Here is a 25,458-nt window from a genome sequence, read left to right as displayed (position 1 = left end):
AGTTCTACTCTGATCTCCAAGTGCATTAGGCAGGTGGATCCCAGTGCTCGACTTGGGCAGGAGCTCACCGGAGCTGAGTACCGGCACCTCAAATGTTCTACTGCTTGAGCTCCTGTTCCTCTTATAGAATATTAGCTCACAAGTATTGTGGCGCTCCTGCACCTAAATATAAACAGTACCGGCACAAAACGAGTACCAGCACTTATTTCTGTCCAAGACAAACACCGGTGGACTCTAATCTACATGTGTACAGTATCTGTAAGTGCATTGTACCCGACTTGGCCGTGTTGATGAGCTCTGAGGCTCCCACTGCTCCGTGGATGGTCACCTCTCCATCAGGAAGACACAGCTCAAACTCCTCCTCTGGCTTCAGAGAGTCTGGAAACACACCAGAAACACATTTACTCGGGCACACGGTAGCAAAACGTTTTGCAACGCTACCAGGCCAGCTACAAGTCCAGGTAGAACTCGCTCTGTTTCAGACTGTTGCCTAATGAATATGATCCAGGAGGCCAAGGGTCATAAACACTGCCAAAACAGTCTGGTGAAAGAAAAAGGCGAGTTAAATCAAGGAGCAGTACCTTCTCTGGGTTCAGCGTCGTAGATGGACACCTTGGTCCCATCCAGCACCACGTACTTCCTCTCCCAGCCCTGCTGGCCTCGCTTGGAGTTCCTACAGAGACACGCACCTTACAATTCAGAGGTGTTACATTTTCCCTGTCAAGGGCCCTACCTTGAGCTCATGCCCAAGAAAGATGAAAAGGAGGAGGAAGACGTTTCATTTTCAAACCACTTTCCAACAAATTCTCAAAGTGCTCTACATAAAGCAAGGTATGGTAGGTAAAAACAGAAGAATGTCCATAATAAAGATGCTACTGTGAGAACACAGACCTGGGTTGTTTCATCCATCCCTCCAGGCGAACGTGGCCAGTGGCCTCTTTGAGCTGCAGGGCAGGGGAGCTGGCCTTCTCCCGACACAACGCCTCTGAGAAGTGGGTGGCGTACTCCGCCGGCAGGCCGCACGTGGCAGGGAGGCAGGGCGAGCACTTGGGGTGGCAGAGGGTGTTGCACTCTACAGAAGACCAGGAAGAGAGAGAAGGAAATACATGTATTGTGAAGGAGTGATTTTCATCAGTTATGCTGGCTGAAAACAAGTACTCTGTTGCATTGCATCTTCATACCCGTACACAAGTGTCGGAAATAAAAAAAATAAAATGTATTCAACATAATGACCACAAGAAAGGGAAGTTTGATTGAAATAAATAGTTGAAACACAGTTAATGAACATAATTCAGTGGTCTGGGACATTGCTCATGGTAGCAGTAATGAGAAAGAAAGGCAGTAAAGCCCGTTAGGACTACTAACCTCTTGTCTTAGCAGACGCCTCATTTTTGGCCTACAGGTCTAGGCAGGTGGCGGCCTGGCGTCCAAAGTGCACTGTGTCCAGGCAGACAGAACACTTGGTGGCCCTCATGTTGAGTCCCACGGTGAAGCGATGGGGGATGTTGTGGTGCATCCTCTCCTTCACGCGACGCCCGTACTCTACAACAACACAGTGACAATGAGTGAAAACTAGAATGAGTGAGTTTTGCAGCGGTCATGCATATAGTTTGAGTATGGTTTGTGTCATTTAAAAGCTCCTGACAAGAGAAAGCAAAAATGTTTTGACAGCAAGACAAAGAGAGTACTATATGAGGCATAGCAATTCATTTTCTGCACGTGCATATTTTTCGGTTCTAGCGACATAACCATGATTATGAGTCGATTCATGCAAATGTCAATGGGTGTCTGTACTTTTAACTATAGTATTTGTAAAAGAGATGGTTTCATATCTACTTCCCTTTGCAGAAAGAAAGGCTGGTTAAAGGACAAACTTTATTTTCCAGTCAAAAGTGCTGCTGGGGCTCTAATCCAGGAGGGGGTGGGCCTTGACAACTGTAAACCAGAAGTACTGAACCGCAACACCGCATTTGCTTTTTGAGGGCATTCGGCACAGATTTCAATATAACTTAATGGCGGTTACATTTGCCAAGAGCCAACCCCACATTGTTTACCAACTGGCATGGAGCCTTTCCTGAGGGCCTTCTGAAGCACTCTCCATTTTTGCCTTCATATTGTTGCCTACTAAATACTAATATTTTAGACACTTGTTCCTTCAGTAAATAACCCTCCCAGCATCACATCCATCTCAGATGCAGACTAGTGTTGTAAATGTGCCCCATGAACCAGTTGGAGGGAGGGGGATGATCACGCTCTCCGTAGCCAATGTGAGTAAGACCTTTAAACAGGTCAACGTTCACAAGGCCGCAGGGCCAGATGGATTACCAGGACGCGTACTTAGAGCATGCTCTGACCAGCTGGCAGGTGTCTTCACTGATATTTCCAACCTCTCCCTGACCCAGTCTGTAATACCCACTTTTCAAGCAGACCACTATAGTCCCTGTGCCCAAGAACGCCAAGGTAACCTGTCTAAATGACTATCGCCCCCGTAGCACTCACATCTGACGCCATGAAATGCTTTCAAAAAAGGCTGGTCATGGCTCACATCAACACCATCAACCCAGACTCCCTGGACCCACTCCAATTCTCATACCGCCCCAAAAGATCCACAGATGACGCAATCTCTAATGCACTTTCCCACCTGGAAAAAAGGAACACGTACTGTACGAAAGAATGCTGTTCATTGACTACAACTCAGCGTTCAACACCATAGTGCCCTCCAAGCTCATCGCTAAACTAAGGACCCAGGGATTAAACACCTCCCTCGGCAATTGGATACTGGACTTTGACGGGCTGCCCCCAGGTGGTGAGGGTAGGCAACAACGCATCCGCCACGCTGACCCTCAACACGGGGGCCCCCAGGGATGCGTGCTTAGCACTCTCCTGTACTTCACGTTCACCCACGACTGCGTTGCCGCACACTGGTACCTAACAACGACACAACGGTGGCAGGCCTGATCACCAACGACGATGAGACAGCCTACAGGGAGGAGGTTAGAGACCTGGCAATGTGGTGCCAGGACAAAAACCTCTCCTTCAACATCAGCAAGACAAAAGGAGCAGATGGTGGACTACCGGAAATGGAGGGCCGAACACGCCCCCATTCACATCGACGGGGCTGGAGTGGAGACAGCTTCAAGTTCCTCGGTGTCCACATCACTAAGGACTTATGGTCCAAACACACCAACACAGTCGTGAAGAGGGCACGACAAAGTCTCTTCCACCTCAGGAGGCTGAAAAGATGGGCCCTTAGATCCTCAAAAACTTCTACAGCTGCACCAGTGAGAGCATCTTGACTGGCTGCTGCTCGGCATCCGACCGCAAGGCGCTACAGAAGGTAGCGTGCACGGCCCAGTACATCACTTGGGCTGAGCTCCCTGCCATCCATGTCCTCTATACCAGGCGGTGTCAGAGGAAGGCCCTAAAAATTGTCAAAGACTCCTGCCACCCAAGTTGAAGTCTGTTCTCTCTGCTACCTCACAGCAAGCGGTACCGGAGTACCAAGTCTGGGAGCAAAAGGCTCCTGAACCGCTTCTACCCCAAAGCCATAAGACTGTTGAACAGTTAATTAGACAGCTACCCAGACATTCTGCTTTTTACCCCCTTTCTACATGTACATAGTACTTCAATCAATCACCAAACCAAAATGTACAGTTGAAGTCGGAAGTTTACATACACCTGAGCCAAATACATTAAACTCAGTTATTCACAATTCCTGACATGTAATCCTAGTAAAAATTGTCTTAGGTCAGTTAGGATCACCACTTCATTTTGTGGCTTTGTGATGGCGACTCCAATACCTTGACTTTGTTGTCCTTAAGCCATTTTGCCACAACTTTGGAAGTATGCTTGGGGTCATTGTCCATTTGGAAGACCCATTTGCAACCAGGCTTTAACTTCCTGACTGATATCTTGAGATGTTGCTTCAATATATCCACATAATTTTCCTCCCTCATGATGCAATCTATTTTGTGAAGTGCACCAGCCCCTCCTGCAGCAAAGCACCCCCAAAACATGATGCTACCACCCCCGCGCTTCACGTTTGGGATGGTGTTCTTCGGCTTGCAAGCCTCCCCCTTTTTCCTCCAAACTTAATGATGGTCATTATGGCCAAACAGTTCTATTTCTGTTTCATCAGACCAGAGGACATTTCTCCAAAAAGTATGACCTTTGTCCCCATGTGCAGTTGCAAACAGTAGTCTGGCTTTTTTATGGCGGTTTTGGAGGAGTGGCTTCTTCCTTGCTGAGTGGCCTTTCAGGTTATGTCGATATAGGACTCATTTTACTGTGGATATAGATACTTTTGTACCCGTTTCCTCCATCTTCACAAAGGTCCTTTGCTGTTGTTCTGCGATTGCTTTGCACTTTCGCACCAAAGTATGTTCATCTAGGAGACAGAACGCGTATGACGGTATGACGGCAGTGTGGTCCCATGGTGTTTATACTTGCGTACTATTGTTTGTACAGATGAACGTGGTACCTTCAGGCATTTGGAAATTGCTCCCAAGGATGAACCAGACTTGTGGAGGTCTACAATTTTTCTTGGCTGATTTCCTTTGATTTTCCCATGATGTCAGGCAAAGAGGCACTGAGTTTGAAGGTAGGCCTTGAAATACATCCACGGGTACACCTCCAATTGACTGAAATTATGGCAATTAGCCTATCAGAAGCTTCTAAAGCCATGACATAATTTTCTGGAATTTTCAAGCTGTTTAAAGGCACAGTCAACTTAGTGTATGTAAACCCATTCTTACCCACTCAAATTGTGATACAGTGAATTAAAAGTGAAATAATCTGTCTGTAAACAATTGTTGGAAAAATGACTTGTGTCATGCACAAAGTAGATGTCCTAACCGACTTGACAAAACTATAGTTCGTAAACAAGAAATGTGTAGAGTGGTTGAAAAACGAGTTTTAATGACTTCAACCTAAGTGTATGTAAACTTCTGACTTCAACTGTACATACAGTATTACCTCAATCAATCACCACAACTACCTCGTACACCAGTACACTCGGTACCGGTACGCCTTGTGTATAGGCTATATATAGCCTCGTTAATGTTATTTTATTGTGTTACTATTTCATTGTTATCTATTTGTAAATGTTCTTGCTTTTTAACTGCATTGCTGGGAAAGGGCTCGTAAGGAAGCATTTCAGTTTAAATACTTTAAATACAACAAACATTTTACTTGATGAATATAACAAGCACAATGAGATGGAAGATGGTTACCTCTTCACAACAGTTTCAAACTGGGAATACACTTACTTTCAAAAGTTACCCTTCGCTTCTCTGTGAGCAGAATGAGAGAGAAAGAAAATTAAGAGTTCTAAAAGTGGCGAGAGAGAGAGAGACACACAGACCGAGAGCAGGGGCTGTGGGACTTACCTTCGGGCGTGGAGCTCTCCTTGCATCGTGCAGAGCTAGAGGGGGCCAGGAGGCTGCTGGGGTTGGGCTGGCGCTCGGGGGACTTGACGATGGCCGACATGAGGATCTGCTGGCGGGCGGAGGCTGGCGTGGCCGGGGCGTGCTCTGAGGCTTTAAAATGGGCCGCTGGGAGGGAGGGAGGAAATGTTAAGCTTTTGGCTACACCTGGCACACTTCGACACGCCAGAAACATTGCTTCCTGAACATCGTCTCCATCATTAATATACAAATCACCCTGTTGAAATACTTCCAAAAATGTGTCCTCACTTCCCTGAAGAAGACAGGGTGAAAATAAGTCTGCATTCCACTGGACTGCTCTCCCTAATATGTCAGATCAGTGAGAAGTTCAAGGAACGGATACAAGGATTTGAACCAGACACTATGACAATCATCAGGGCATGGATTCAGAAACAACTCACAGGAGTGCTGACCTAGGATCAGTTTGGCCTTTTTGATAATAATTAATATTATAAACTGGATGGTTCGAGCCCTGAATGCTGATTGGCTGACAGCCATGGTATATGGCTGTCAGCCAATATGTGGGCGTACTTCCCTTTTTCAGTCTGTTTGGTGCCGAATGAATACGACCCAGGCCAGCTGAGAACAGCTGGGCTCAGCAGTGTTAAAAACGATCTGAGTGTAATGTTACCTGGATGTTCGGGTACCACAGGTATGACAAAACATTTATTTTTACTGCTCTAATTACACTGGTAACCAGTTTATAATAGGAATAAGGAACCTCGGGGGTTTGTGGTGTACGGCCAATATACCACGGCTAAGGGCTATAGCCAGGCACTCCGCAACACAGACCTTAGCCGTGGTATATTGGCCATATACCACACCTCCCCGTCCCTTATTGCATGAACAGGGAGGACCTGATCCTAGATAAGCACTCCTGCTTTCAGAGGCTTTATGAATGTGGGTGTATGTCCTGTAATAAGATTGTTGGCGACACCACCCACCTTCTTCTCTTAGTGATCTCAGCTCTATCCTCATCTTCTGCAGGGCGTCCTCCAGGTCTGAGCAGCGTGTCCTTTCCTTCTCCAGGGCAACCTTCATGTCGCTGTACTGCATGGGCAGTGCTGGCTGGGCCTGGGCCCCGGAACCCCCAGCCCCGTTCCCATTGGGCGCCAGCTCATCACGCCGCCGCCCGAAGATACCCTGGCAGGAGAGAGAGGGAGCCCGAGTTCGAGGGACCCAGAGTTTCAGAAGGAGCCACGGACTTCTGTGGCATTCATTTCACATGCAGTAACAATAAGATGTATTGTGTGTGTGTTTGAGCCTGTCCCCCCCCCCGTCGAAGAACAACAACCATCTGCTCCCTATGCAGACTGCGCCATTCGCCGTCATGGCGGAGTTCTCTCACCTTCTTTTTCTTGGTGGGCTGATCCATTTTGGCCTGGAGGAAGTCAATCAGCTTGGTCTGCTGAGAAATGGTGCCCTCCATCTTGACTTTCTCATGAGAATAAACAGCCTGTGGCAGGAGAAAGAATCAATGTCAATATAAATGCATCAGGCTACCAGCTAACGTCTCACATGGAATTAGCTGTAAGAGCTGAGCCATTCCAGCAACTACGGCGGACGTTTCAAAAAACAAAAATAAGCGTGTCTTACTGGACAAGACCACATAGTACCCCCCTTTTTCAGTCTGTTTGGTGCCGAATGAATACAACCCAGGCCAGCTGAGAACAGCTGGGCTCAGCAGTGTTAAAAACGGTCTGAGTGGGACTGAGTGTAATGTTACCTGGATGTTCTCCAGCTGGTACTCCAGGTCGGTCCTCTCAGTCTTCAGCAGGTCAGTCTGGTCCAGAGCCTCCTGCAGGCCCTGTGTCAGACGAAAGATGTGGCTCTTCTGTAGGTCCATCTGCTGCTGCAGCTTGCCTTGCTATGGTGGGGAGGTCACCACACAAACACACATCAGTCCAGGACAATCTAAAAGCTATTTTCTGTAACTTTTTGTGTAAATTGGACTAGCGTCCTGACCAGGGGTGTACTTGTACATTAAGCTGCCTCGCACTACAAACAGGAGACAGGCTCTTGCCCTATTGGCCGTCCTGGCTCGGACAAGGCTTACTTACTTTGGGTAAATGAAATACAATATTGTGTATTTATTGATGTTTGTGTGCATGTTTGCGGAGTGCTCTCTACCTCGTCCATCAGCCTCTGCTTCAACTCCCTCTCTGTCTCCAGTTTCTGCTGCAGGGTGCGGGCGTTCATCTCCAGCATGGCGTGCTTCTTCTCCAGGTCATTCAGCTGACAACCCACACAACCACAAGTTCAAAGGTTGTGTAGAAAAATATAATATATGCCATTTGGCAGACACTTTTATCCAAAGTGATTCGGTACAGTGAGTACATATTGTTTTTCTACATATGTGACCCCAGCGAGAATCAAACCCATGGACCTGCCGTCGCTAGTGTCACGCTTTAGATAAGACTCACCGTATCAGAGAGACTCTCGGCCTTCAGTCTCTGTTCTTTCAGGGCTTGCTGCAGAGCCACGATCTCCGCCGTGTGCTCCCTGACCGCTAGCTCCACCGCCTGGCGGGACTCGGTACTGCGCTGGTCCGCACGCAACCTACACACACATGGAAACTTAACACTCCCTGTGTGCGCACAGCTGCGTGTGGGTAGCAGCAGGTTTGTAGTGTGTGTGTGATGCAGGTTGTGTGTGTGCAGGCATTTGCATATGTAAATGTAACATGAGCATCTTTGTATGTACTGTATTGTGTGTGTTTGTGTGTCATGCACGTGTGTATGTGTTTAGGTATGAAGTGTGTAAGACACGTGGGTATGATAATCTGACGTGCGTGTGGGTGTGTCTACCTATTCTGCTTCTCGTTGTCCATCAGGCGCTGCATGTCTCGGGTCCTCCTCTCCGCCTGGTTCTTCTCGTCCTCCAGGGCTCCCCTCCAGGCCTCCCACTGTCTCTCCTTCTCCAGCAGCTCATCGTTCAGACTCTCCAGCTCCACAACCTGCTCCTCCAGCATGCTGCACGTCGTCTTCAGAGTCTCAATGTTCTACAGGCACACCAGTCACTTGTTTGATTTTGCCTTTAGGTAACCAGGTAAGTCATTGAGAAGTTGAGTAATCGTTCTCGTTTGCAATAACCACCTGATACACTAGTCACTTCCTATGACAGAGCCTGTGTCTGTGTATTTACACGACCGTTCAAAAGTTTGGGGTCACTTAGAAAAGTCCTTGTTTTTGAAGAAAAGGTAATTTTTTGTCCATTAAAATAACAGCAAATTGATCAGAAATGCAGAGTAGACATTGTTCATGTTGTAAATGACTATTGAAGCTGGAAACGGCTGATTTTTAATGGAATATCGACATAGGCGTACAGAGGCCCATTACCAGCAACCATCACTCCTGTGTTCCAACGGCAAGTTGTGTTCGATAATCCAAGTTTATCATTTTAAAAGGCTAATTGATCATTAGAAAACCCTTTTGCAATTATGTTACCACAGCTGAAAACTGTTGTTCTGATTAAAAAAGCAATAAAACTGGCCTTCTTTAGACGAGTTGAGTATCTGGAGGGTCAGAATTTGTGGGTTCGATTACAGACTCAAAATGGCCAGAAACAAAGAACTTCGTCTGAAACTCGTCAGTCTATTCTTGTTCTGAGAAATGAAGGCTATTCCATGTGAGAAATTGCCAAGAAACTGAAGATCTCGTACAACGCTGTGTACAACTCCCTTCACAGAACAGCGCAAACTGGCACTAACCAGAATAGAAAGAGGAGTGGGAGGCCCCGGTGCACAACTGAGCAAGAGGACAAGTACATTAGAGTGTCTAGTTTGAGAAACAGATGCCTCACAAGTCCTCAACTGGCAGCTTCATGAAATAGTACCCGCAAAACACCAGTCTCAACATCAACAGTGAGGAGGCGACTCCTCTAGGCAGAGTTCCTCTGTCCAGTGTCTGTGTTCTTTTGCACATCTTAATCTTTTCTTTTTATTGGCCAGTCTGAGATATGGCTTTTTCTTTGCAACCCTGCCTAGAAGGCCAGCATCCCGGAGTCACCTCTTCACATAAACCTGGATTAGCTAACAAAACGTGCCATTGGGACACAGGAGTGATGGTTGCTGATAATGGGCCTCTGTATGCCTATTTAAATCTTCCATTATAAAAGCAGCCGTTTCCAGCTACAATAGTCATTTACAACATTAACACTGTCTACACTGTATTTCTGATCAATTTGATGTTATTTCAAATGGACAAAAAATGTGCTTTTCTTTCAAAACAAGGACATTTCTAAGTGACCAAGCAGTCATGGAACGTATCACAAACATTTAACAAACATTCAGGAAGGTACAGGAAACAAATGATGAGCAGACGTCCGTCACCTGTTTCTGGTTGTTGAGGTGCATCTCTCGGTCGGCCACTTCGCGGCGGAGGCGGTCCACGTCCTGTCCCAGCTGCAGGCGGTCATCCGTCTCGTCCGTGGCCTCGTCCAGCTGCTTGGACAGGTAGAAGTTCTGTCTGTTCAGCTCGGCGTTCTCCTGGCTCAGCTGGGTCAGCTGCTCCTCCAGATCTGTGATCACCTGGTGGTGGTGGGGCGGGTGGGGAACAAAAGCAACGACTGAACGGAATTCAATCATTGCTTTGCTTGAACGCACATTCTAATCTATACTGACATTTACTGCATTTGGAATTCCGACAAATTTTACTTACTGAGCAACTGTCTCTCAGGGCGTCAAACTTGCGTTGGATTTCATCTCTGTGGGCCTGAAAAAAATAAAACAAAAGTCTTGAGCTCTGGTGTAATTTACATGAGACAGGTTGTGTGTGTGTGTGTGTGTGTGTGTGTGTGTGTGTGTGTGTGTGTGTGTGTGTCACAGCTGTGCAGGTTGACTTGTCTCGTTGAACGTCCTTTCCTCTCACCCTGAGGGCAGTGATCTCCTCCTCGGCCTCGGCGGTGGTGTCCTCCAGCTCGGTCTTGGCCTGTTGCAGCTGGTTCTCCAGGGCGTGGCGTGCCGCCTGCAGCCCGCTAATCTGAGACTCCCGCTCCTGCAGCGACAATGTCAACTCCGTCACCTGGCGCTTGATCTCCAGCTTCTGCTCTTCGTGCTCCAGGCCCATCTAGAACACAAAAGGTTGAAGGGTCAGAGGTTAAAGGGTCATGGCATTGCTTTGGATTTGATCGGATAAGACAAGGGTGTGGGTAAACAAACTGCACCTTGTTTCATGAATTGTTTCTTTAGAACAGTAAAGTTGCTTGAGGTGATATACAGTACCTTCGGAAAGTATTCAGAACCATTGACTTTTTCCACATTTTGTTACGTTACAGCCTTATTCTAAAATTGATAAAAACATAAAAAATCCTCAGCAATCTACACACAATACCCCATAATGACAAAGCAAAAACCGGGTTAGACATTTTTGCTGAGATATATATATATATATATATATATATATAAACTTATTAGCATAAGTATTCAGCCCTTTTGCTATGAGACTCAAAATTGAGTTCAGGTGCATCCTGTTTCCATTGATCATCATTGAGATGTTTCTACAACTTGATTGGAGTACACCTGTGGTAAATTCAATTGATTGGACATGATTTGGAAAGACACACACCTGTCTATATAAAAAGGTCCCACAGTTGACAGTGCACGTCAGAGCAAAAACCAAGCCATGAGGTCGAAGGAATTGTCCGTACAGCTCCGAGACAGGATTGTGTCGAGGCACAGATGTCAGGAAGGACACCAAAAACTTTCTGCAGCATTGAAGGTCCCCAAGACCACAGTGGCCTCCATCATTCTTAAATGGAAGAAGTTTTGAACAACCAAGACTCTTCCTAAACTGAGCAATCGAGGGAGAAGGGCCTTGGTCAGGGAGTTGACCAAGAACCTGATGGTCACTCTGACAGAACTCAAGAGTCCTTCTGTGGAGATGGGAGAACCTTCCAGAAGGACAACCATCTCTGCAGCACTCCACCAATCAGGCCTTTATGGTAGAGTGGCCAGACGGAAGCCACTCCTCAGTAAAAGGCACATGACAGCCTGCTTGGAGTTTGCAAAAAGGCACCTAAAGGACTCTGACCATGAGAAACAAGATTCTCTGGTCTGATGAAACCAAGATTGAACTCTCTGGCCTGAATGCCAAGTGTCACGTCTAGAGGAAACCTGGCACCATCCCAAGCATGGTGGTGGCAGCATCGTGCTGTGGGGATGTTTTTCAGCGGCAGGGACTGGGAGACTAGTCAGGATCGAGGGAAAGATGAACGGAGCAAAGTATAGAGAAGATGAAAACCTTGACGAAAACCTGCTCCAGTCAGGACCTCAGACTGGGGCGAAGGTTCACCTTCCAACAGGACAAATCTTTGAATGTCCTCGAGTGGCGCAGCCAGAGCCCGGGCTTGAACCCTATCTAACATCTCTGGAGAGACCTGAAAATAGCTGTACAGCAACACTCCCCAGCTAACCTGACAGAGCTTGAGAGGATCTGCAGATGTGCCAAGCTTGTAGTGTTATACCCAAGAAGGCTCGAGGCTGTAATCGCTGCCAAAGGTGCTTAACAAAGTACTGAGTAAAGGGTCTGAATATTTGTGTAAATGTGATATTTCAGTGTTTCATTTTTAATAAATAAGCAAAAATGTCTAAAAACCTGTTTTCTGCGCAGTGGTCTAAAGCACTGCATTGCAGTGCTAGCTGTGACACTAGAGAACCTGGTTCGAGTCCAGGCTCTGTGCAGCCGGCAGCGACCGGGAGACCAATGGGGCGGCTGGGATGTTCCTGTCCCATCGCGCACTAGCGACTCCTGTGGCAGGCCAGGCGCAATGCACGCTGACACAGTCGCCAGGTGTACGGTGCTTCCTCCGACACATTGGTGCGGCTGGCTTCCGGGTTAAGCGGGCGTTGTGTCAAGACGCAGTGCGGCTTGACTGGGTTGTGTTTCTGAGGATGCACGGCTCTCGACCTTCGCCTCTCCCGAGTCCGTACGATAGTTGCAGCGATGGAACTGGACTGTAACTACCAATTGGATACACGAAATTGGGGAGAAAAAGGGGTAAAATAATATACATTTTAAAAAATTGGGTAGTGTGCGCAGATTGATGAGGGAAAAAATACTATTTAATCAATTTTAGAATGAGGCTGTAGCGTAAGAAAATGTGGAAAAGGGTCTGAATATTTTCCGAAGGCACTGTATTATTTTAAACTGAAGTTGCATGCAAGTAGCTTTGTGTAAAGGCCAGCCAAAGTCAACACTTTTTGGGCTGGTTTCCCAGACACTGATTAAGCTTTGCCCTAGACACAAAAGCAATTTCAAAAGCACAAATATGCTTCTTAGTCTCGGCTTAATCAGTGTGTGGGAAGCCAGCCCATAGTCTTACTGTGTACAATACAGGGGGCCCTTCTCTTCCCTGGCTTCTCCCCCATTTATCCAAATTCCCCTCTGGGGATCAATACATTTTATTCAATTCAGTTCAACTCTGACCTCTCGGAGTCTGGTCTCCAGCTCCAGCAGACGGCTCCTCTTGCTTTGCTCCTGCTGACTCATCTTCTCAAGGTGCTCCTCCAGCTTGGCGTTCTGGGCCTCCAGCTTCCCCGCCTGGGACTCTAGGTAGAACTTCTGCTGCCTCAGCTCCGAGATCATCTCCTCCTGGGCTTTCCTGCCACAACCACAGTCAGACAGAGAGAGGGAGACCATTGAGGTTTCAACCCAAAAAATGCATTCTTTGGGTAACAACAGTAAACTTGTCTGGTTACCTATGCAACTTTGGTTCTCTGAAGGGATGGGGTGGGAATGATATGATTGAAAGAAAACTGAGGGAGATGGAGTTTAGTTGGGTGTGGAGTCTTTTTTAAATTTGGTTTTCTGGTGCTGTAATGGCGACGGCTGGTGTCAGTTCCGTCTCATGTCTTTTGTTGACTTTATGCATATAATATATGTAAAAATGCATGTGCAGTGCATAGAAGTGGTAGTACCAACTAATGAAGAACATAAAAAGTGCCAACCAAAGGACCTTTTAGCATTTTGTCTGATTCCCAGGTATCCATGCAGGATGCAATTTCTACTAGCAGAGAGAGCCTAGCTAGCTACTCTGTCGAGAGGGGCTAGCTGGGGCAACAAGTCGGCGTGGGAGACAGTAGTGGATTGAGGGGCATGGATTGTCCATAGATGTTGCTGTGAACATGATGCATTGCAGGAGGCGAGTCTGACCATCAGACTGCTACAAGATCACCAACTCTTTGGTTTTGCTAGCCTGAGATCGCTAACCAAGGGAAGTCCTACACTATTGCACATGAACGTTTAAAATGTTGCATTGTCCTGATAGATTGTAAGTTACTGTTTTATATAATTATATACTCTTAGTATGTATATATCGTTTTGATATATCCTTATAGATAGAAATGAGTGTTAGGTTAAATCACTGTGCATGAGAAGTGTAATTATGTAGTTGACTGCAGGAATGTGTACTCCCAATAACTCAAGGCCTCTCCTGAATGATAAGCCTGTGATATGCACGGAGGAGCACAGAGAAATCCTGGGTGATGGAAAAGTACTGAAGTACATCTTTGTGGAAGGGAGGGGGTGAGAGCTAAGGGTATTAATGGACACTGCACTGTATTGAATCTATGTATTCAGCTGGTACATCTTTGCTGAGTAAAAATGTGAAACATCACTCAGAGTTTGGGATCTTTGGTATGAGAAATATGTTTATTGTATAATGAGATATTGGGCTTCTTATCAGCCCTGTCCTAGCTGTTTATTATTTGTGTAACTTTGTCCTCAGGCGGGTCTGTCTGGTGAGACTACGATTTGTGCCTAGTAGGTGTACTGCGTGGCCTGCTATGTTTATTGTCTTTTGAACCACTCCAAATAAGAAGTTCCCTCAGGGGAAAATAAAGCTATTCATATACATGTTTTTGTTCTGGGTATAGATGCTACTGTCAGTACTGACATGTTTTTGTTCTGGGTATAGATGCTACTGTCAGTACTGACATGTTTTTGTTCTGGGTATAGATGCTACTGTCAGTACTGACATGTTTTTGTTCTGGGTATAGATGCTACTGTCAGTACTGACATGTTTTTGTTCTGGGTATAGATGCTACTGTCAGTACTGACATGTTTTTGTTCTGGGTATAGATGCTACTGTTAGTACTCACATGTTTTTCTGAGTGTAGATACTACTGTTAGCGGCTAACTTGTTGGCCTCAGAGAGCTCGGTGATCCGCTGCTCCAGATTCTTCATCTTGGAGTCCATGGCGTTGATGGTCTGGAAAAAAAGGAAGTGCAACACAAACAGGCTGACTTAGATCCATGAAATCACAACCCATTTAAGGCTTTTTCCCCCCCTCCATTTCAATTTAAGGGAACGTAATGTGAAAATTGTGCCAGGGTGTGAATAATTGAGACATGGATGCAATGTCATTTCTATCTATTTATGAATAAGCACGCTTACAGCTTACAGATGTGGTCAAATGTATCAGCACCCTAGCAGTCTTCTAAAATAAGTTGAAATTGAAAACGGTGGGTGTTTACGCGAATATATGTTTGATTTACAACTGCACAGGCAATGATTCTCGTTTACTGTGAAATTTCTCTCACCTGTGGTAAGTTGCAGGTGCCTATAGGTAAAAATAGGCATCCAACCAGTTTTGAAAAGAAAAATACAGAACATTCTGCTCCACTACACTCTAATGTAAAATGCAAGGTTGCCAATATATTTGACCGCATTTGTACATCACACACAAAAAGATGTGTTCATTGTTTATCATTTCCATGAAAACAGACATCTGAAACGGTCCATTGTTTTTGTGGTTGAAATCTGTAGCCAGAGCCATATATTCAGACTGGGACTAAATATAAAAGCATATCATTAAATATATGGCTCTGAATGTAGCTACTGAAGAGCAATTCGACGGTAACGGTGTGATGAGGTAGTCATTGTGTATAGAGTCGTATGGTTCGTTTAACTTGGCAATCATTGGTTTTTGTTTGACATACATTTTAAAGTGAAAAATCGGAGTCTCAGTGTCACTCTGTTACCGTGGACTTGCCCTGTACTGAAATGCTAAACTAATACATAGGCTAATGTTACATTCAGACCAAAAACCCTTTTTCTGTCAATGTAAAATGTCGTCTGGCTCTGATCATAAAGCCTATTAGTGGTAGATAACTCAAGTCTATCACGTTAACTAGATTATAGCCTTAAGCTTGGACTTTGCAGTGACCCCATGTAACGAAATACTCCAAATTAAATCGCAGCCTTGACAGCATTCCCTTCGACAAATTGAGTGGAGCGCCAAACAAAAACAAACAAACAAAAAAAACTTAGCCCATAAACATGTCAGAGAATCTGTCCTCAAACAAACAAAAGCTGTAGCAGAAGTCTCGGAGGCTCTCGCCCACACGGCCCCATAATTGGGAGTCTAATTGGCTCACTGCTGTTCTATAACATGTAGCCTATGTGAGTCATACAATTTTCCCATCTCCTCTATTAGCTGCAGTCATCACATTGATATTCGCAGAGAGATTTCCCCCCTCACAAAAGCAAACAGTGTTGGACGGTACTACACTGCACGTACTCTATGGACAATCTACACAGCTTTGCGCCGCAAAATAGTAAAGGACAGGCTACAATCAAAGAGCGCAGTCAATTAAAAAGTACAAAGCAAGTATGCTAGTTAACTTTTCCAGCTGCACCTTGTTTAATTTTTTGGTCTTTTAGCACAGTTTCCCTGCTTGAGCAGAATTGATGAGCCTGGCAGAGAGAAAGAAGTCGGCCACACATTGTATTATTTATATTAATCCTTATGAAAATTGGCCTTACCGCTTTTTGTTCACTGAGGAGTTTACACTTCTCCCGGGCCTCTTCCTCGTGCTGGGCCCGTTTGGACTCCAGGCTCTCCTTGTCTGCCAGGTCCACCTTCATCTGGGCCTCCAGAACCTGGGCAGTGTTCAAAATGTTTTGAAACTGAGTGCAATGCGAAGGTACTACATGACCTTGTCCAATAAGAACACAGATATATATATTTCTGTTGCAAACTGTTTTGCTATGGTGTGCCCAATCGAACAGTACACCTAGTTCAGGCGGACCAAGAAAGCCAAGTCACTAGTACGCTCACTTGGCCACACTTTTCAATACAAAAAGATATCCTTGAGACCATGATTTGCAGGCTGACTTAAAGTCCTCGCTACCTTAATTTTGTCCTCATAGAGCCTCTCCTTCTGGACCAGGTGAGCCTCCATCCGCTGGGCAGTTGATTGGGTCTCCCTCAAGTTCTCCTCCAGCTCCTGTACAAACAAACACACACACCATATACCACGCAAGGTAACAACAAAGACCTACAAAATGAACATGAAAGGAAACAACAAAATATGGATGAAAGCACTATCCACGCTGTCACGCAGTCCATGACAGAGACACTTGCTTGGAAGAGCTGTTTATCCATGACACGGTGGTAGCGGTGGCCGTTCATGTTGGCATGCAGCCCGGGCCGGTGCGCGTCAGGAAAGACGTCGCCTGTGTGAGCCGTGGTTTCTTCGTGGCTCGTGACGGCAGGCGGGACATCCAAAGTGAGAGAAATGGGTGTGTGCATGCCATGGGGCAGCAAGCAGGACATTCCCTATGTGTGTATGCGTTAATCTATGCTCTAGGATAAAGGTAGTATAGAGAGGGATAGAGGAGTGGAGGGGGGGGGGGTCAGGGTATTAAGAGGGGACTTATCCCTTGGCTCTCACCAGGATCTTATCAGCCATCTGCTGGATCTGCTGGGATTTAGTCTGGATGTCATCCTTCAGCTTGTTCTCTCGTCGCTCCACCATCTCCAGACGCTTCACCTGGTTCTCCAGGGTCTTCCTGCCCTCCTGCAGGACACACAACAAGTTCTTAATACCCAGATGACAGTCGACAACACTGAAATCAGTGGAGGCTGCTGAGGGGAGGACGGCTCATAATAATGGCTGGGACGGAGCGAATGGAATACCCGCATAGAAACCATGTGTTTGATACCATTCCACTAATTCCGCTCCAGCCATAAACACGAGCCCGTCCTCCCCAGTTAAGGTGCCACCAACCTCCTGTGACTGAAATACAGTACATGGATGTAACGCAATAAATCATTACAACTCAAAACATTATTATATATATATTTTTTTACATAAACACAACAACACACAAGCAACCGTACCTCGGTCTCTCTGAGACGTCGTCGGAGGGTGTCGCTGGGGTCGGCCTTTCCGCGCAGCCGCTCAAGCTCCTGCTCCAGACGTTCTTTAGCCTGCCGGATGTTCTGCAGCAGCTCTGTGGCTTCTGTACTGGCTTTCACCGCCTGGGGGGGGGGGGTCAAGGGTCAAATTAGACATTGTGTGGAGACAACAAAGCCCATTTAGGATTCATGTCTTTTTATTCCCAAGAACACAGGCAGCAAGGGCATGACACAATATAAATAAATGGCACTGCCATTTAGCCAAGAAACGTTTGTACCCACAACATCAGTGAACTGTGAATGTCAATGACTGATTACATCAGAAGCTATTCAAAGCTACAGTTGAAGTCGGAAGTTTACATACACCTTAGCCAAATACATTTAAACTCAGTTTTTCACAATTCCTGACATTTAATCCTAGTAAGAATTCCCTGTCTTAGGTCAGTTAGGATCACCACTTCATTTTAAGATTGTGAAATGTCAGAATGATGGTAGAGAGAATGATTTATTTCAGCTTTTACTTATTTCATCACATTCCAAGTGGATCAGAAGTTTAGATGGTAGATGTCCTAACCGACTTGCCAAAAGTATAGTTTGTTAACAAGAAATTTGTGGAGTGGTTGAAAAACAAGTTAATGACACCAACCTAAGTGTATGTTAACTTCCGACTTCAACTGTATGTACCTATTGGACCACAGTGGTGACAGCTGATGACTAAGCATTCATTTGGGCTCACTAAGCTATTCTACGGTGACATCCAGGATCCCTGTGTGTGTGTGTGTGTGTGTGTGTGTGTGTGTGTGTGTGTGTGTGTGTGTGTGTGTGTGTGTGTGTGTGCGTGTGTGTGTGTGCTCTGTACTTTAGAAAATATACCTTGGAGAGTTTGTCTTGGAGTTCCAGGATTTTCACTTGCTGTTCAGCATTGGTCTGAAAAACAGTATGAAAGATTAGCTGACTGTAATGCCAATGTGTGAAACTGATCTATTAATTACAGGACCAAAATGCATCAGTGCAAGGCAATACATCAATTATTGATATTTTCCATTTCATTCTCTGTGGGACTATTCAAAACGACGATTTGACACCCAAAGATTTTTGAAAAGTAATCCACAACACAGTTCACCCATGGACAGGAGGGCATACCTTCTCCAGTTTGGAAAGGAGCTCCTCCACCTCAGCTTTACCCTGCTCCTTCGCCTTGGGGACAGAAATCCGACATGTTAGCATTCAGACTGCACCTTTATTCACCTCCATGGAGGTCCTATGCAGTATTCACACACCTTCTGGATCCTCTGCTGGTAGTCCACAGCCTTCCTCTTGAGCTCCTCGCTGGTGTTCCGGGAGTCTCGGAGCTCTGACTCGTACAGGTCACTACGGCGCCTGGCGGCAGACAAGTCCTCCTCCAGCTGCCGGATGGTGACCTGCATCTCCTCCAGCTGGGCATGGTACTCCTACAGCAGGGTGCACAGAGAGAGACAAGGGTTCAGGGTGTGTGTGTGTCTGTGTCTGTCTCCTCTAGCTAGGCATTATACTCCTGTGGCACAGGGAAAATAAAATGTAGTTCAAGAGCATTATACTGTATGCAGGCCAGGATGAACATATTCTGGGCCCCTGGGAATTAAATTCTCATGAATGTGTGTATGTGTGTGACTGGCTCATCATTTCTGCGGAGTTGTCGTTGAGGATTTTAAGGTTTTATAATTACTATAATGACATCCACTCTTCAGGACGGAAAACATCATCCTTATAATCATCACACCGTCAAAATAAAAATCCTCTTTAGTCTTCTCCATTCATGATTCACACATACCCGCTTCTAATAATATTGTTGATAATATCCGACAAGAGCTGGCTTGTTGTACTAACAGCAGTAGAATGAGCCTCTCATTGAGATGGTGGGGTTAAAAGCCTCTTACCTGCCGCTCTATAGTATATGAGCATGTGGAGAGGATGAATCACAGACAAAGAGAGGCTTGCTAAGCCTGCTGATCCCTACTGTGGGTGTGGAACACTCTCTCACACTGCTGCCTGCCTCAGAGGGCATCAATCATTGGCTCCTAGACCAATCACTGGCTCCTAGACCACAGACAATCACCCAGAGATTCCCACCAGACCAGAGAGTTAGAGAATGCAGAGCTACGCCAGGCTAGTTTCTACAAAGGATTTTGTGTGTGTGTGTGTCTCCTTGTATCTTTGTTTAAAAGGGACACACAGTTATAAATATAACACATTCCATTTAGCAGACACATTTATCCATAGCGACTTACAGTCACGCGTGCAACATTTTACATATGGGTGTCCCGGGAATCGGACCCATTACCCTAGCATTACAAGCGCCATGCTCTACCAACTGAGCTACAAAGTAGTGATGGGGTGGGGTGGGGGGGAATACATAAATCAATACAGTTGCATATCTGGATATTATTTTTTACGATATATCGTATCGTTTTGACAATGTCACAATATTATTTTTGCAAGTTGGCTGTACCTTTACCAAAACTCGGAGTCAATTTGTTTTCAGAGCTTTAATTTTCATGACTGATCAAAACGTGTTCTCTCATCCCTCTGCAGCAGACATATGGTTGGCAAGATGTTTAGAACATCGAATCGCAATAAAATCACAGTATCGAATCCCAAAACATATAAAATCGTGAGAATCGCAATACATATTGTATCGGCACCTAAGTGTCATGATAATATTGTGAGGTCCATGGAAATTCCCAGCTCTACTACAAAGGACCGCATAATAAAGCCATACTCTCCATGACAAAGTGTGTGTGTATGAGCGTCATTTGTCGACCAGTATTTACGTGAAGGGTCAAAGCATAAGGTAATAATAAAGACAACGATACTGTACAGTTAGTGATGAGTGCAATAATATACTGTATTAAAGAGCACATATACTGTACTAAGAGCACATCCAGCTCCCGAGTGGCGCAGCGGTGTAAGGCACTGCATTTCAGTGCTAGAGGAGTGACTACAGACCCTGGTTTGATCCTGGGCTATATCCCAACCGGCTGTGAACGGGAGTCCCATAGGGCAGCACAAAATTGGCCCAGTGTCGTCCAGGTTAGGGGAGGGTTTGGCCGGTGTAGGCCGTCATTGTAAAGTAAGAATTTGCTCTTAAATGACTTGCCTAGTTAAATGGTTAAATAAAAAAATATGCATTATGTATTGCAAATATGAAAAGGGATTCTGTATGATGATGTCCTGATGACCTTACAATGTAGATATGAGAGAGATGGAAGAGTGGAAAAGTAACACTGCACTGGCTAGGCCCAGGCTACACAATGAACTAAGGTGCTCACTGACCATTCAGTGCTTGCATGATTTTTTATTTATTTCACCTTTATTTAACCAGGTAGGCAAGTTGAGAACAAGTTCTCATTTACAACTGCGACCTGGCCAAGATAAAGCAAAGCAGTGCGACACAAACAACAACACAGAGTTACACATGGAATCAACAAAGGTACAGTCAATAACAAAATTGAAAACAATCTATATACAATGTGTGCAAATGAGGTAAGATTAGGGAAGTAAGGCAATAAATAGGCCGTAGTGACGAAGTAATTACAATACAGCAATTCAACTCTGGAGTGATAGATGTGCAGAAGATGAATGTGCAAGTACAGATACTGGAGTGCAAAGGAGCCAAAAAATAAATAACAATATGGGGATGAGGTAGTTTGATAGGTAATTTACAGGTGCAATGATCTGTGAGCTGCTCTGACAGCTGATGCTTAAAGTTAGTGAGGGAGATACAGTGAGGGAAAAAAGTATTTGATCCCCTGCTAATTTTGTACATTTGCCCACTGACAAAGAAATGATCAGTCTATAATTTTAATGGTAGGTTTATTTGAACAGTGAGAGACAGAATAACAACAAAAAAATCCAGAAAAACGCATGTAAAAATGTTATAAATTGATTTAGATTTTAATGAGGGAAATAAGTATTTGACCCCCTCTCAATCAGAAAGATTTCTGGCTCCCAGGTGTCTTTTATACAGGTAACGAGCTGAGATTAGGAGCACACTCTTAAATGGAGTGCTCCTAATCTCAGCTTGTTACCTGTATAAAAGACACCTGTCCACAGAAGCAATCAATCAGATTCCAAACTCTCCACCATGGCCAAGACCAAAGAGCTCTCCAAGGATGTCAGGGACAAGATTGTAGACCTACACAAGGCTGGAATGGGCTACAAGACCATCGCCAAGCAGCTTGGTGAGAAGGTGACAACAGTTGGTGCGATTATTCGCAAAAGGAAGAAACACAAAAGAACTGTCAATCTCCCTCGGCCTGGGGCTCCATGCAAGATCTCACCTCGTGGAGTTGCAATGATCATGAGAACGGTGAGGAATCAGCCCAGAACTACACGGGAGGATCTTGTCAATGATCTCAAGGCAGCTGGGACCATAGTCACCAAGAAAACAATTGGTAACACACTACGCCGTGAAGGACTGAAATCCTGCAGCGCCTGCAAGGTCCCCCTGCTCAAAAAGCACATATACATGCCCGTCTGAAGTTTGCCAATGAACATCTGAATGATTCAGAGGACAACTGGGTGAGTGTTGTGGTCAGATGAGACCAAAATGGAGCTCTTTGGCATCAACTCAACTCGCCGTGTTTGGAGGAGGAGGAATGCTGCCTTTGACCCCAAGAGCACCATCCCCACCGTCAAATACGGAGGTGGAAACATTATGCTTTGGGGGTGTTTTTCTGCTAAGGGGACAGGACAATTTACAGCATCAAAGGGACGATGGACGGGGCCATGTACTGTCAAATCTTGGGTGAGAACCTCCTTCCCTCAGCCAGGGCATTGAAAATGGGTCGTGGATGGGTATTCCAGCATGACAATGACCCAAAACACACGGCCAAGGCAACAAAGGAGTGGCTCAAGAAGAAGCACATTAAGGTCCTGGAGTGGCCTAGCCAGTCTCCAGACCTTAATCCCATAGAAAATCTGTGGAGGGAGCTGAAGGTTCGAGTTGCCAAACGTCAGCCTCGGAACCTTAATGACTTGGAGAAGATCTGCAAAGAGGAGTGGGACAAAATCCCTCCTGAGATGTGTGCAAACCTGGTGGCCAACTACAAGAAACGTCTGGCCTCTGATTGCCAACAAGGGTTTTGCCACCAAGTACTAAGTCATGTTTTGCAGAGGGGTGAAATACTTCTTTCCCTCATTAAAATGCAAATCATTTTATAACATTTTTGACATGAGTTTTTCTGGATTTTTTGTTGTTATTCTGTCTCTCACTGTTCAAATAAACCTACCATTAAAATTATAGACTGATCATTTCTTTGTCAGTGGGCAAACGTACAAAATCAGCAGGGGATCAAATACTTTTTTCCCTCACTGTATGAGTCTCTAGCTTCAGTGATTTTTGCAATTCGTTCCAGTCATTGGCGGCAGAGAACTGGAGGGAAAGGCGGCCAAAGGAGGAATTGGCTTTGGGGTGACCAGTGAAATATACCTGCTGGAGCGCGTGCTACGGGTGGGTGCTGCTATGGTGACCAGTGAGCTGAGATAAGGTGGGGCTTTACCTAGCAAAGACTTATAGATGACCTGGAGCCAGTGGGTTTGGCAAAGAATATGAAGCGAGGGCCAGCCAATGAGAGCATACAGCTCGCAGTGGTGGGTAGTATATGGGGCTTTGGTGACAAAACGGATGGCACTGTGAATGACTGCATCCAGTTTGCTGAGTAGAGTGTTGGAGGCTATTTTGTAAATGACATCGCCGAAGTTAAGGATCGGTAGGATAGTCAGTTTTACAAGGGTATGTTTGGCAGCATGAGTGAAGGATGCTTTGTTGCAAAATAGGAAGCCGATTCTAGATTTAATTTTGGATTGGAGATGCTTAGTGTGAGTTTGTAGTTGTCCACATATTCTAAGTCAGAACCGTCCACAGTTGTGATGCTGGACAGGCCGGCAGGTGCTGGCAGCGATTGGTTGAAGAGCATGCATTTAGTTTTACTTGCATTTAAGAGCAGTTGGAGGCCACGGAAGGAGAGTTGTATTGCATTGAAGCTCGTCTGGAGGTGAGTTAACACAGTGTCCAAAGAAGGGCCAGAAGTATACAGAATGGTGTCGTCCGCGTAGAGGTGGATCAGAGAATCACCAGCAGCAAGAGCAACATCATTGATGTATTCAGAGAAAAGAGCCAGCCCAAGAATTGAATCCTGTGGCACCCCCATAGAGACTGCTAGAGGTCCGGACAACAGCCCCTCCAATTTGACACACTGAACTCTGTCTGAGAAGTAATTGGTGAACCAGGCGAGGCAGTCATTTGAGAAGCCACGGCTGTTGAGTCTGCCGATAAGAATGCGGTGATTGACAGAGTCGAAAGCCTTGGCCAGGTCGATGAATACGGCTGCACAGTATTGTCTTTTATCAATGGCGGTTATGATATCGTTAAGGACCTTGAGCGTGGCTGAGGTGCACCCATGACCAGCTCGGGAACCAGATTGCATAGCGGAGAAGGTACGGTGGGATTCAAAATGGTCGGTGATCTGTTTGTTAACTTGGCTTTCGAAGACCTTAGAAAGGCAGGGTAGGACAGATATAGGTCTGTAACAGTTTGGGTCTAGAGTGTCTCGCCCTTTGAAGATGGGGATGACCGCGGCAGCTTTCCAATCTTTGGGGATCTCAGACGATACGAAAGAGAGGTTGAACAGGCTAGTAATAGGGGTTGCAACAATTGTGGCAGATCATTTTAAAAAGAGAGGGTCCAGATTGTCTAGCCCAGCTGATCTGTAGGGGTCCAGATTTTGCAACTCTTTCAGAACATCTGCTATCTGAATTTGGGTGAAGGAGAAATGGGGGAGGCTTGGGCAAGTTGCTGTGGAGGGTGCAGGGCTGTTGATCGGGGTAGGGGTAGCCAGGCGCAAAGCTTGGCCAGCCTTAGAGAAATGCTTATTGAAATTCTCAATTATTGTGGATTTATCAGTGGTGACAGTGTTTCCTAGCCTCAGTGCAGTGGGCAGCTGGGAGGAGGTGCTCTTATTCTCCATGGACTTTACAGTGTCCCAGAACTTTTTGGAGTTTGTGCTACAGGATGCAAATTTCTGTTTGAAAAAGCTAGCCTTCGCTTTCCTAACTGCCTGTGTATATTGGTTCCTAACTTCCCTGAAATGCAAGAGTCCTGATCATAGACATAGGAGTGAATTGCATGTGTTCTAGATTTTGGGAAAGTCTACAAAATGGTGTTTCCCTTACTAGAACCTCTAGAGGACATGTCTTGAGTTTGGGACACAACTTTAGTTGTGTGATGCATACAACTCAGAAAGGCAGAGGGTTAGTTAGTAGGTTTGGTGCTGTATGTATCAAAGTTCAGTTATGCCCTTTTACATCCTGGCCTGATCCAACTCATACTCTGCAGGGCTCTACTTGTTTTTACAAGGAACATGTGTGCAGCTACGTTGAAAGATGTAGGCGCACACTGAAAAATATTTGAGATATTAAACATAGCTTCTTAAATGAAATTCCATGCCGCACAGCAAAATATTTAGGAGCATATGCAAGTAAAATTGTTGCACTGTAGAGCCCTGCTCTCGCATGCTTGATACGTGCGGGCCTTGGGGTGAAAACTCAGTAAGCATGCGGTTCACTGGTAAGGAAGGGGTTGATGAAGTGAAGTTGAAGTGTGATTCTACCTGCTCCTTGATCTCCTGCAGCTTGCTGCTCTGCTCTCTGATGTCATGCAGCAGCTGCAGAGCCTTGTCATCCTCCTGAGACACCTCCACACGGGCTGCCTCCAGGCTGCGCTTTAAGCTCTGTTGAAACACACGCACAAATAACACACACACACAGTAAATAAATCACAACGCATTCAAATATATCACCCTATAATGCGGTAGGTGTACTCTAATCAAATGG

At 45.6% G+C, this 25,458-nt stretch overlaps 1 protein-coding gene across 5 annotated transcripts in view; it reads right to left on the bottom strand.

Annotated features, from left to right (window-relative positions):
• Nucleotides 1–25,458, bottom strand: part of LOC106565373 (citron rho-interacting kinase) — a 51,737-nt gene that overhangs the window by 10,479 nt on the left and 15,800 nt on the right. For 4 of the 5 annotated variants that reach the window (XR_006758040.1, XM_045691571.1, XM_045691574.1 and 1 more), the window contains exons 12-36: nucleotides 25,236–25,355; nucleotides 18,867–19,037; nucleotides 18,730–18,783; nucleotides 18,460–18,513; nucleotides 17,569–17,709; nucleotides 17,120–17,245; nucleotides 16,577–16,672; nucleotides 16,209–16,325; nucleotides 14,542–14,651; nucleotides 12,869–13,043; nucleotides 10,313–10,510; nucleotides 10,103–10,156; nucleotides 9,775–9,972; nucleotides 8,252–8,445; nucleotides 7,868–8,003; nucleotides 7,575–7,679; nucleotides 7,171–7,311; nucleotides 6,793–6,900; nucleotides 6,389–6,587; nucleotides 5,388–5,552; nucleotides 5,268–5,291; nucleotides 1,408–1,542; nucleotides 892–1,075; nucleotides 582–673; nucleotides 274–378 (exon numbers count right to left, since the gene is read on the bottom strand). Coding sequence is in view for 4 of the 5 variants with exons in the window: in XM_045691571.1 (XP_045547527.1) it covers nucleotides 274–378; nucleotides 582–673; nucleotides 892–1,075; nucleotides 1,408–1,542; nucleotides 5,268–5,291; nucleotides 5,388–5,552; nucleotides 6,389–6,587; nucleotides 6,793–6,900; nucleotides 7,171–7,311; nucleotides 7,575–7,679; nucleotides 7,868–8,003; nucleotides 8,252–8,445; nucleotides 9,775–9,972; nucleotides 10,103–10,156; nucleotides 10,313–10,510; nucleotides 12,869–13,043; nucleotides 14,542–14,651; nucleotides 16,209–16,325; nucleotides 16,577–16,672; nucleotides 17,120–17,245; nucleotides 17,569–17,709; nucleotides 18,460–18,513; nucleotides 18,730–18,783; nucleotides 18,867–19,037; nucleotides 25,236–25,355 (3,202 nt within the window). In the remaining variant the exon portion in view is untranslated. The remainder of the gene's footprint in view (nucleotides 1–273; nucleotides 379–581; nucleotides 674–891; nucleotides 1,076–1,407; nucleotides 1,543–5,267; nucleotides 5,292–5,387; nucleotides 5,553–6,388; nucleotides 6,588–6,792; nucleotides 6,901–7,170; nucleotides 7,312–7,574; nucleotides 7,680–7,867; nucleotides 8,004–8,251; nucleotides 8,446–9,774; nucleotides 9,973–10,102; nucleotides 10,157–10,312; nucleotides 10,511–12,868; nucleotides 13,044–14,541; nucleotides 14,652–16,208; nucleotides 16,326–16,576; nucleotides 16,673–17,119; nucleotides 17,246–17,568; nucleotides 17,710–18,459; nucleotides 18,514–18,729; nucleotides 18,784–18,866; nucleotides 19,038–25,235; nucleotides 25,356–25,458) is intronic. The other variant, XM_045691572.1, reaches the window with a different exon arrangement.

Source organism: Salmo salar, chromosome ssa12 (genome assembly GCF_905237065.1).
Source record: "Salmo salar chromosome ssa12, Ssal_v3.1, whole genome shotgun sequence".
Lineage (NCBI taxonomy): Eukaryota > Metazoa > Chordata > Actinopteri > Salmoniformes > Salmonidae > Salmo > Salmo salar.
The sequence above is the reverse complement of the archived record's forward strand: the minus strand, read 5'-3'. Positions and strand labels throughout refer to the sequence as shown.